Source organism: Ornithorhynchus anatinus, chromosome 1, assembly GCF_004115215.2.
Source record: "Ornithorhynchus anatinus isolate Pmale09 chromosome 1, mOrnAna1.pri.v4, whole genome shotgun sequence".
Lineage (NCBI taxonomy): Eukaryota > Metazoa > Chordata > Mammalia > Monotremata > Ornithorhynchidae > Ornithorhynchus > Ornithorhynchus anatinus.
Window position 1 is genome coordinate 114,127,796 of NC_041728.1, and position 13,064 is coordinate 114,140,859.

General features: G+C 43.2%; 1 protein-coding gene across 1 annotated transcript in view; it reads left to right on the forward strand.

Moving 5' to 3' along the window:
- The first annotated feature begins 3,926 nt into the window (after positions 1-3,926).
- The window catches only part of KCNAB1 (potassium voltage-gated channel subfamily A member regulatory beta subunit 1), a 445,065-nt gene continuing 435,927 nt past the window's right edge, over positions 3,927-13,064 (forward strand). The window contains exon 1 of the mRNA XM_029070833.2: positions 3,927-4,345. Within this exon, the coding sequence (XP_028926666.1) occupies positions 4,104-4,345 (242 nt within the window). The 5' untranslated portion in view covers positions 3,927-4,103. The remainder of the gene's footprint in view (positions 4,346-13,064) is intronic.

The following is a 13,064-nucleotide window of genomic DNA, read 5'->3' on the forward strand; positions in this document are numbered from 1 at the left end:
GATGAGATCAAGGTACAGAGAAAAGATTAGCATTAAAGAGTGAAGTGTGCTGGCTGGGTTTTAATAAGAGAGTAACAAGGTGAGGTTGAAGAAGGCAAGGTGATTGAATGCTTTAAAGCCAATAGTGAGGAGTTTTTGTTTGATGCTATGGTGGATGGGAAAACACTGGACTTTTGTGAGGAGTGAGGAAACATGGTCTGAACATTTCTGTAGGGAAATGATCTGGGCAGCAAAGTGAAGTATGGCAGGGAGGAGGCAAGGAGGTCAACAAGGAGGCTGATACAGTAGTCAAGGTGGGATAGGATAAGTGCTTGGATTAATGTGGTAACATTTTAGATGGAGAGGAAAGGGAGAATTTTAGTGATGTGGAGGTGGAATAGATAGGATTTAGTGATTGATTGAATATGTGGGTTGAATGAGAAAGAGGAGTCGAGGATAGCGCCAAGGTTACAGGATCGTGAGATGGGAAGGATGGGGGTGCCATCAACAGAGATGGAAAAGTCAGAGGGAGGACAGGGTTTGGGTGGGAAGATAAGGAGTTCTATTTTTGACATGTTAAGTTTGAGGTAACTGGAGGACATCCAGGTAGAGATGTCTTGAATGCAGGAGGAAATGTAAAACTGCAGAGAGGGAAAGAGATCAGGGATGAAGATGTAGATTTGGGTATCATTCACATAAAAGTGGTCACTGAAGCCATGCGGGCAAATGAGTTCTCCAAGGGAGTGGTATAGATGGAGAGTAGAAGGGGATCTAAGATTATCTTTCATCTCTCCCTTTCCCCAGTTGATTCTTCACTCTTCTGCCTGGATCATTTTTCAAAAAAATGTTCCGTCTATGTCTTCCCACTTCTCAAAATCCTCCAGTGGTTGCCCATCCATCTCCACATCAAACAAAAACTCCTTACAGTTGGCTTTAAGGCACTCAATCGGCTTTTCATTTTTCAAAAAAATGTTCCGTCTATGTCTTCCCACTTCTCAAAATCCTCCAGTGGTTGCCCATCCATCTCCACATCAAACAAAAACTCCTTACAGTTGGCTTTAAGGCACTCAATCGGCTTTTCCTCTCCTACCTTTTCTTGTTGATCTCCTACTATAACTCAGTGCACATACTTAAGGCCCACCTACTCACTGCACCTCAATTTTGTTTATCCTGTTGATGGCTCCACATCCTCCTTCTGGCCTAGAACTCCTTTCCCCTTCATATCTGATGAACCTTCAGTCTCCCCACCCTCAAAGCCAAAGTAAAATCACATCTTCCACAAGGAGGTCTTCCTCTACTAAACCAACATTTTCCCCTCCCTTGAATCTATACGCCATAAGCACTTGGTATTCACCTCATCTTCAGACCCTCAGCTTACCTACACAGCCTTTTACTCTGTTACCTCCCATATCTGTAATTTATTTTATTATCTATTTCTCTAAACTGTGAGATCTTCATGGGCAGGGACCAAGTCTACCAACTCCATTGTATTGTTCCATCCCAAGCACTTAGTACCATGCTCTGCACCCAGTAAGTTCACAATAAATACCAGTGATTGATTAGACAAGCTAATGAGAGGAACCCTTCAGCCTCCAAAGTCATCAAAATATAATTGAATCAGAGGTCTGATGTGGCTTGTAGTGTGTCTGTACCAAAGTCAGCTAAATAGCTGAAATGTTCTTCCTGCCCAGGGCCTGGGAACAGGATGTGCTTTGCTCCTTTCCCATTTAGAGAGGCTGTGGCTGTCCTCGGTCTCGATTAGAGCTCCCCAAAAGTCTACGTGTCTGGGACAGGGTGATAAGGCCAGGCTCCAAAGCCAACTGTATGCTTGAGCAATTTAGTTGGCTGGAAGCAAGCATGATTTGGCAATATTTGAAAATATCAGCAAAAGGGGAAAAGGTCTCATGAGAGCCAATGATTCATTGCCAGAGTCTCTCAAGTCCACACAGGCAGGGCCCTTGATTTTATAGATGAAGAGAAGCTCTAAGTTATGATGAATGCTCAGTGTGCCCTAGGATTTGGAAACTCTGAAAGCTGGTAAAGTAAGTTCATAAATCCGTTGTGCTCCAGAACAAATCACAACCCTCTGAGCACCTAGCAACATGAAGTATTCATTCATTCATTCATTCATTCATTCATTTATATTTATTGAGCGCTTATTATGTGCAGAGCACTCTACTAAGTTTGGAATGTACAATCCGGCAACAGATAGAGACAATCCCTGCCCAACAACAGGGTCACAGTCTAAACGGGGGAATAATGATGGTATTTGTTAAGTGCTTACTATGTGCCAAGCACTGTTCTAAGCACTGGGGTAGATACATGACAAACAGGTTATCCCATGTGGGGCTCACAGTCTTCATCCCCATTTTACAGATGAGAGAGTTGAGGCACAGAGAAGTTAAGTGACTTGCCCAAACTCACACAGCTGATAAGTGATGGTGCCAGGATTAGAACCACTAAGCCACACTACTTCTGCTAGAGAAATGATAATTTTTTTAATGGTTTGTGTTAAGTGCTTACTGTGTGCCAGGCACTGTACTGAGAGCTGGGGTGGATATAAGCAAAGTGGGTTGGACACAGTCCCTGTCCCATGTGGGGCTTCCAGGCTCAATACCCTTTTTACAGATGAGGGAACTGAGGCCCAGAGAAGTGAAGTGACTTGCCCAAGGTTGCACAGACAAGTAGCAGAGCAGGAATTAGAATCCAGGTCCTTCTGATTGATCTGACTTCTGATTGCTCACAGCTTTCTGGGCAATGCCAACTTTTGCCACAGGTGGTGATATGGCTGAGGTAAAACTTGGTCCTTTCCCTTTTCTGGGACTTTTCTAGATATCAGTCTTTGGCCTCCATTTTGTTTTGCTAGAATAGATGTCCAAAAGCTTTCTAGTTTGCCTTGCAGCTTCTTAAAGGACCAAGCAGGGAATGCTGTTCCTTTTCAGTCTCTTGCCTCCTCTACCTCCTCATAGTGAGGATTCTTTCTTCTCCCTCTTGCTTCTCTACTGACTGTGGATGCTTGAATTGCTGGTGTGGGTGTAGAAAAGGTTATATCTATAGCAGCTGAGAGTTTCTAGGCATTTTCTCTAATAATTAAACAATGGTATTTACTGAGTGCTTACTATATGCAGAGCCTGTACTATGAGCTTGCGAGAGTACAATACAACAAAATCAGCAATCACATTGCCTATCATAAGCTCTTTCTGGATAGGGAATATGTCTAACAAATCTGATATATCATATTCTCCCAGCTGGTAGTCCTTTCCTCTTCTCCCACTCCCTTCGGCGTGGCTTTGAATTGCTCCACTTTATTCATCCCTCCTCACAGCCCCACAGCAATTGCATACATATCTGTAATTTTATTTATATTAATGTCTGTCTCCCCCTTTAGTCTCTCGGCTTGTTGTGGATGGAGAGTGTGTTTGCTATATTGTTGGATCGTACTCTCCCAAGGTCTTAGTATGGTGCTCTGTACACAGTAAGTGCTCAATAAATACGACTGACTGACTGCTCTGCAGAGAGTAAGCATTTAACCTCTGCCATGGATTGAGTCCACATAGACATTCAAATCAGTTATCCTGGGACATGTCACCCAATTTGAGCACAGAAATCTTTGGAAAAAGGTGGCTGGCAGGGAGGTTGATGGATTTGGAGGAAGCTAACTCATGGATCCAACCCAAGGCTTTAAATAGACTGCATGAGAACTGGGGTTGAGGGGCTGGCCTGCATCCTGGAAAAACATTTTTCTTTACCTAAATAGAAAGATATGGGAAACACAGTTTGACTTTGTTTTCCCTTTGCCGAGGCACGATGTTTTTGCCTGAACTTGACCATGAGAGGTTTGAAGGAACGAAAAGGGCTAGCAACCTACCCCAGGGTTCACCTTGGGTGGGCCTCTGCAGACATAAATACCGGGAGAAACATGTTTTCTATTTCCGAGCAACTCTTAGCATTACCCGACCGGCAGACAGCAAACGTCTTACCCTCGTGTGGAAATCTTAGGGGAGCAAACTGTTCCCTTTGAGAAGCTGCCAAGGGAAGCCCCTCGCAGCAAGGTGCTTTCAGCCCAAGATTTGAGTGCCGTGACATTATCAACTGAGGTGCTTCTTGCTTTTTGGTGGGAGAACATGCATCTGTACAAACCTGCCTGTGGGGATATCCCCAGCCCTAAGCTGAGCACTCAGAAATCCAGGGAATCATCTCTTAAGAGCAGGGGCTCCAACTTGATGGCCAAAGTTCACCCTCCAGTAGTCTGCCGGCCCGGCAGGCTAAGTGGAGCCGCAGAACGGAAGAATCTGGAGAAGTTTCTACGGGTCCATGGGCTCTCGTTGCAGGAGTCGACCAAGACGAGAACGGGCATGACGTTCAGGTACTTTGTCCAGAGATGACACTGTCTTAGTTCTGACTGTAGTTTGGGGGTCTTAACCAACAGAACAGACACTTAATCAACATAGTGCTCTTACTGAATGTCTTTACTGAAATGTGGAGGGGCTTTCTCAAAGAAACAGTATCCTAATTTTTATTAAATTGAGAACCCTTTCTTTATAGCGTCCCTTCTGTAGCTTCTCTAAGCAACTTCTAAAATACGACTTACACCATGGCCTCATTATGCAGATAGGGGCTCTAAGCCTGTTGGCCTGAAGCTGGTGGGTGTTGGAAGAAGTTTTTCATAACAAAACCCACTCCTGGCCCCAATTTTCTCAAGGCCAGGTTAATGTTAAGTGGCAATATAAAGTAATATAAAGTAATAAAAGATGATAATTGTGGTATCTCTTAAGCACTTACTATGTGTCAGATACTATACTTGAAGCTGGGGTGGAAGCAACCAAATCTGACTGAACACAGTCTCCTGTCCCACGTGGAGCTCACTGTCTTAATTGCCATTTTACAGATGAGGGAACTGAGTCGCAGAGAAGTGAAGTGACTTGCTCAAGGTCACACAGCAGACAAGGGGGCAGAACCGGGATCAGAACCCAGATCCTTCTGACTCCCAGGTCGGTGTGCTATCTGCTAGACCACACTGCTTCTCTAAATTGGGATTGCACTGTGTAGAGAAGAGCAATGTATGGAAGCCTGAACCTTTGTCCTGCTTGAATCCTACCTGGGGGAATTGGATTCCACATATTTGATTGATTGATCGATCAATCAATAAATCAATGGCATTTGGTGAACACTTACTGTGAGGGGAGTACTGTACTAAGAAGCACTTGGGAGAGTATAATAGAATAGATAGATACTATTCCTACCCAAAAAGAACCTACAGATTAGATCCAGGCAAGCACTTGGTCCAGTGCTCTGCACATAGTAGATGCTCAGTAAATACCATTGATTGATTTATAGACATCCACCTCAGAGCCATGCCGGGTGGCAATTTTCCCTTGCCTCAACTGGAAGCAAGTCAGTTACAATCAGAGTTGCTGAGTTACTCTTGGTTCTGGAAAAATTTAAAAACTACCTCAGATGTGTCCCACACTGGCAGGGCCAAGATCCAGCAGCTCACTGAGTTAACACATGTCCAAATGAGGAATTGAGACTTCACACCTCTTAGGCAGAGCTAAAGATTTAAATCGGGCTGTCTCTGCGTTTTGAAGACAATTCACTTCTGTACCTCAGTCGTGCAGTATCTCATTAGCGGGCGTGGAGCAGCAGACTACAAAACAGGGTAAGGGCTCGCCGAAATGCCAGCTCTGTTCACCAAGTTAACAAACTGGGTTTCAGCTCAGTCAATAGCTTTGCACAGGAGTTTTTAACTCCAGGGCTCATTCTGGAATAAGGAAAGAGAGTGACTAGAGGCAGGCTGGGTCAGGGCCAGGTACAAGTCAGAATGCAAGCTCTCTAGACTGTAGGATCTCTAGACTGTAAGCTCCAAGTGGGCAGGAAACTTGTACTGACTCCATTATATTGTTACACTCTTCAAAGTGCTTAGTATAAACCTCTGCACACAGTAAGTGCTCAGTAAATTTGACTGATAAGTTGAGACCCTTGCAGGGGGAGTCTCAGCATTTATTTTTAGAGCAACTATTATTTCAATCAATGAGTGGTAAACATCATTCTAAGGAGCTACAGTGGGGTCTACTCTACCTTCTCCTCCCTACCTACCCCATTTTTTTTTGGTAATTGTTAAGTACGTGCTCTGTCCCAAGCACTTTTCTAAGTGCTGGGGTAGATACAAGACAATCAAGTCAGACATAGTCCCTGTCTCACATGGGGCTCACAGTCTGAGTAGGAGGAAAAACAGGTATTGTAGCTCCATTTTATGTTTGAGGAAACTGAGACAAAGAAGTTAAAAGACTTGCCCAAGGTCACGAAACAGGCATATAGCGAAGGCCTGTGCTTTTTCAACTAGGCCATGCTGCTTCTCTAACTGGCTCTGATATAGCTTTGGGGAACAAACTGTCTCCCTTGATGCTGGTTTCATTTCATGCTCCTCCCCATCTCCTCCAATTCCCAGGCCCCCAACCCCTCCTACCTATTAATTCCCAAAAGGGAAACGGAAAGGAAAAGCTTGAGAACTCGAGAGGGTGTTCTGAGATCTATGTTCAACGCAAAATATCACCCTCGGGCTATGAATGAAGACCCTAAAAATGAAATAGTTTCGTTGCTCCACATGTTCTGAAGAGAGGCCACCCATGGCTGAGAGCAGACAGTTGGAGCAAGGAAGGGAAGTAGCAAGAAAAACACAAGGCCGAACAGGGGAACTGAGAAGGAAAATTGCTGAAAGGGAAGGAAAAGACTGTAAGAAACAAAAGGCAAATGAGGGAAGGAAAGAGGGAAGACAAATAGGTGGAAAGGGACCAACCTCATACTTCTGAAGACTCCTGGCTCATCTCTCCCTGTCCCCAATGGCCCAGGCCCTACCATCTCCTGAATCACACTATTGGCAGCCTCATTCCATCTATTTCCCATCCCTTCCTTAGCCCAGGGAGACATTACTTAAGCAAGAGGAGAGTTGGGAGAGAAAGATCCAAGCCTACAATAACTGTGAAATGACTCTTTGAATGTTTTAAAGTTAGACTATCCCAGAATTGCTTAGTTTGAATCAACCAATGACGTTTTTTAAATGCTTACTATAGGCAGGACACAGATTGTGAATCATATTAAGTTCAGAAACAAATTCCCAGCCAGTACAGGATTTTGGATTATCTACAGTTTTTTTAATGATATTTATTAAGCACTTAATATGTGCCAGACACTGTACTAATTACTAGGGAAGATAAAAGCTAATCAGGTTAGACACAGTCTCTGTACCACATGGGATTCACAGTGTTAATCCCCACTTTACAGATGAGGAAACTGAGGCACAGAGATGTGAAGTGACTTGCCAAAGGTCACACAGCATCATTCCACCATTTCCTACCAGTAATATGATTAATTGAGAATTCACTGGACTTTGAGGTCTGAACTAAAATTTTCCACTATTTTTAACGATGACTAGGATTACAAAAATAATTTTTCCTGTCATTTCATTAGGTCGATTTTAATTTAGTATGAAATTCTACTACTAAACCAAGCTATACTGTCCCTCCTCTGTTTATATGACATTTCTATCTGGAGAGAAAAGGACTTTATCCAGTGACTGTGTGAAAGAAACTGCCCACTTTTAAAAAGTGTTGTCATTCTGGCAGGTAGCATAGCTAGAGTAATAACCTGGGGGTTGGGGGTTTGGGTAAAAGACCTGGGTTCTAATCCCAGTTCTGCCAGCCATCTGTTATGTGAATTTGAGAAAGTTTCTTAACTTCTCTGTAACTCAATTTTCTCATCTATCAAATGGGGATTAAAAAACTCCTGCTTCATTCATTCATTCGATAGTATTTATTGAGTGCTTACTATGTGCAGAGCACTATACTAAGTGCTTGGAATGTACAATTCAGCAACAGATAGTGACAATCCCTGCCCAATCATAGGCTCATAGTCTAATCTAATGCTTATACTGTAAGGCCCATGTGCGACAGGGACTGTACCTGATCTGATTATTCTGTATTTACCCCAGTGTTTAATCTAGAGCTTGTCACATATAAATTCTTTACAAATACTATTATTATCCTTTTCATTCTTATTATTGAAATTATTGTTATCATTGTTAAGGAGGTGGAGATGTTAGGAGTTGCTTACTAGTGTTGCCTAGTGGAAAGAGCATGAGACTGGGAATTAGAGGACCTGGGTTCTAACTCCAGCTCCACCAGTGTCTGCTGTGTGACCTTGTCCAAGCCAAGGTTACTTCTCTGAGCTTCACTTTCCTCAATGGTAAAACGCGGATGAAATACCTGCTCTCCCTCCTATTTAGATTGTGAGCCCATGAGGGACAGGGACTATGTCTGACCTGATTAACTTGTATTTACTCCAGCAATTACAACACTGCTTGCCACATAAAAATGCTTAAATATATTTTTAAAAGCCCTTATTGTAAATTTACTTAAAAACAATGAGGAACTTGTCCTTCGTGAAATATTTTGAAGACTTGTGGGGTTATCAGTGCTTGCTCTACAGGGTGTGGACTTTACTGTCCTCTTTACCTGGGACATTTTATTTCCAACAAGGAGAGGTGTTCCCACAGATGCACAGTGTGTTCTAGGACATTCCTTACTTTTATCCTGCCCTGCTAGTCTTATGGCAAATCTTTCTCATATACCAGCTAAAAGGAATCACCGTGAAAACACCTACATAGAGAAATTTACATATTCTTTGGCTCACCCCATCTCTGTCCTTGCTACTGGTATAGGTAAGCAAATCAAACTATTAATATCATTTTTTTAACTGTTTTGTGAAGAGACTGGACTGAACACTGGAAGAGTACATTAGATTTTGTAGACAAGATCCCTGTTCTCAAGGGTCTTACAATCTAGTGGGTGGGACGGACTCTATAATAAATTACAGATAAAGGGAAGCAACAGTACAGCCGAGTGGGTAGAACCTGAGCCGGGAAGTCAGAGGACCAGGATTCTAAACCTAGTTCTGCCACTTGCCAGCTGTGTGACCTTAAGCAAGTTACTTCATTTCTCTGTGCCTCAATTACCTCATCTGTAAAATGAGGAGTAAGACTGAGCCCCATGTGAAATAGCGGCTGTGTCCATTCTGTTTCACTTGTATCTACCCCAGCACTTAGAACAGTGCTTGACACATAGTAAGTGCTTAACAAATACAACCATCATTATTATTATCATTAGTTTGAAGGGTAACCAGTCACCATATTACCTCTTCAGGTTTCTGAGGTAGGAGCTCAAATGGCTTAGACATCATGCATCCTTCTCAAATGATACATTTGCTGTAGGATCCCCCTGACAGGACCAAACTCACTGTCTCCTTCACTTAGGCTGCAACCCTGGCCCACTGCCCTTAGAACGGGGTACCCTTGGCATCCAACAGCAGCCAGTCAATCAATTAACGAGTGGCATTTACTGAGACTGTACTAGCCCTTGGCAGGGTACAGCAGGGGCAGGATGCATGTTTCCTTCCATACCAAGTTTACAGACTTCTAGTGGAAGGCAACACAAATTCTTTCCAGAGATTGAGAGCTGGAACAGAAAGCAATAGAAACAGCAGAATGAAGCCAGCAAAAAGATCGTTGAATGTACACATTAATATATAAATGAAGGAAATGATGTGCTGAGCACACAATTTAAAGACCTATGTGCCAAGCCTGGATGCTTTTCTGCTGCAGCTGGAACAATTGTGAATTAATCGGGAAATGTTGCTTCATAAAGTCCCCTTTAGAATTTGAACTCCATGTAGACAGGGACTGTGTCTGACCTTGAGTATCTTGTATCTGCCCCTACTTTTGATACAGTGCTTGATACATAGTAAACTCTTAACAACTACTAAAATTATTATTTTACATAGAGAAAAAATTATTCTCTGTAGTCAAAGAAGACACCACATATGGTGAAATTCATCTAAGAGGGTGTTTATGATTGAAAGGGCTAATTGACTGTCCTGGACACACTTGTCTTATGCTGTTGAGTTGTCTTCCACCCAGAGTAACTACATGGACACATCTCTCCCAGAATGCCCCTTCTCCATCTGCAATAATTTCAGGAGTGTATCCAAAGAGTTTTCTTGATAAAAATATGGAAACAGTTTACTATTGTCTTCTTTCATGCAGTAAACTTGAGTCTCCACCTTCGACTCTCTCCCAAGCCCTGTCCCACATGGCGCTCACAGTCTTAATCCCCATTTTACAGATGAGGGAGGTGAGGCATAGGCAAGTTAAGTGACTTGCCCAAGTAACACAAAAGACAGGTGGCAGAGTTGGAATAAGAGCCCACTTCCTTCTGACTCCCAGGCCCATGCTATAACCACTAGACGACACTGCTGTGTTCCTGTGAGGCATTCCTCATGGAATTTTGCTTAGTTCCCCTCCTTTCTTGAATGTGGTGTGTCTTACTGGTTTTTCCTTAGCCACTGACCCCCTGTTTGTACAAAGCTTCAACTTCAGAAGGGGAGTGTGTGTTGAGGAGAACATTGAGAGCTTCGTGCCACTTTTTTAGCATTCCCTCTTTGTCTATGATGAAACCGGAGCCATGTTCACTCTTCAGAGGTGCCATAATGGCACACACAGGGTTATGTAGCATCTTTAGTGATGCATTGGCATCTTTGGCTTTGAGGTGATCTGCTTCGTCCTGGATTCCTTTCACTTGGGCATCCTGCCGCCTCTCAAACATGTTCCTTACTTGGATTTTCAAGTTTTCTGAAAGTCTTACTCCTCTCTGGATTCCTGGATGCCTCAACATGCTGCTGGTGCAATAGATGCTTCACAGCAAGCCTCCAAGTTATTTGCATCATACCAATGATTTCGACTTCCTTGGGCCTTGCCCACTGTCTCAACAGCTGCCTGGAATACAGCATCATGGAAAAAATGTCCGTTCCTTGTATATTTGGGGGGTTGGGCCATTTATTGCCCTTAGACAGGAGGACAGTCAACCAATCAATCAACTGATGGTATTTTTTTAAGGCTACCCCTATTCAGAGCACTCTACTAAGCTCTTGGGAGAGAACATTATAACAGACTTGCTAGATCCAGCAGATTTTGCTATTCCAAGGCACCAAAGCTTTTATTTATGACACAATCTATAGAAGAGAATTGGCTAATAACCCCAAGCCGTGCTGAAGCCAGGCCTCCATTACTCTTTCCCAACTGCCCAATGGGAGCCATGTTCTGCTAGATCACACTGCCCAATGGGGTAGAATTTGTATTTTGGGTGGAACTCCCCTAAATCAGTATTTGAGGAGTAAAGAAATAGTTACTCCTGATTCCAAGCCTGCCAGTGACGTGTGAGGTTGAAGCATGGTTGCCTAATGGGAATCTCATCTCATTTGGGTGTGTTTTTTTTAAAGTGTCTCCCTCTCAACTCTGCTCATATGTTTTCTGTGAGTTCATGTTGAGAAATTGCTCTCAATTTCAACAAACCATAACTGAATTACTATCCAAAGCCAGCATAGAGAAGGCTCAAGGGGACCATGGCTCTTTTCCTAGATCAAAGCAGGGTATTTAGGATTTCGGTCTCATAGGCAATGCCTAGGGATACAGCACGGGCCAGGAACCCAGAAGGACCTGGTTTCTAGACCTGGCTCCACCACTTGTCTGCTGTGTGACCTTGGGCAAGTAACTTCACCTCTCTTTGCCTCAGTTCCCTCATCTGTAAAATGGAGATTAAGACATGAATTGTGTCTGGTTTGATTGCTTTATATCTTCTCCTAATACTTAGGATAGAGCCTGGCACATAGTAAACACTTTGCAAATACCATAAAAAACTGGCCTTCATCATCAGTAGTATTTACCAAGTACCTACTTTGGGCATATCACTAAACTAAGCCCTTGGGAGATTTCAAAAGAGTTTGAAGACACCATTCCTGTCCTCAGGGAGGTTACAGTCTAGAGGACAGATACAGGTGGAGTAATAGAGTGAAGATAATCAGTATGTAAGTGCCGAGGTAGCTTCAGTGCTCGGTGAAGGACCAAGGTGGTAGCTGTGGGGATGCAAGAGGGGAAGATTAGCGATTACTCAGGGAGGGCTTCTTGGAGAAGATGGGATCTCAGAAGGAAGATGGGGAAGAACTGTGGTTTGTTGGATATGAAGAGTTAAGGAATTCTAGGCAGTGGGAAGGATATGGTGGTAAGACATGAGAGATAAAAGTGAAGCACAATGGGTAGATTATCTTGAGAGGAATGAAGATTATGAATGTAATGGGAATGAAGAGTGGGGATAAAAAGGAGCAAGAGAGCTGATTAAATATATTAAAGCTAAAGGTCAAGAGTTCCTTCTAGATGCTTGCTACTGAAGGGAATGAGAAGTCATTGGAGATATTTAAGGTGTCAGAAGATGAGTGCAGTATCATGCTTTGGAAAAAGAATCTTGGCAGCAGAGAGAAATATGGCCTGGGGAAACTTGAGGCAGGGAAATAAAAAAGGAAGACGATGCAATAGTCAAGCCAGGATTTGACAAGTACGACAAGAATGAATTAGTCCAATGACAGTTCAGATGGAGAGGAAGGGATGGGTTCTGGAAATGTTGTGGAGAAAAGACCAACAGGATTTGAAAGGGAGAAAGGAGTCAAGAATAATGCCGATGTGGTGAACTTGAGAGATGGGGAGGATAGTCATGGTGTTGACTGTGATGGAAACATTTAGAGGGAGGAGAGGATTTGGGGAGGAGAGGATTTGTAGGGAAAGGTAATGAGTTCAGTTTTATGCATACTGAGCTTGAGATGTCAGTGGGATATAATAATGTTGGTATTTAAGAATTTACTTTGTGCCAAACATTGTTCTAAGTGCTGGGGTACATATAAGGTCATCAGGTAGTCCCACGTGGGGCTCACAGTCTTCAACCCCTTTTTACAGATGAGGTAATTGAGCCCAGAAAAGTGAAGTGACTTGCCCAAGGTCACACAGCAGACAAGTGGCAGAGGCGGGATTAGAACTCATGACCTCTGATTCCCAAAGCCGGGCTTTTTCCACTAAGCCACGCTGCTTCTTAATATCCATGGGATATCCATGTAGAGATGTCCTGGAGATAGGAGGAGATTTGAGAAGAACGTTTAGGTTTGGTAGAGTAAATTTGGAATTACATGAATAGAAGTGGTTGTTGAATAGA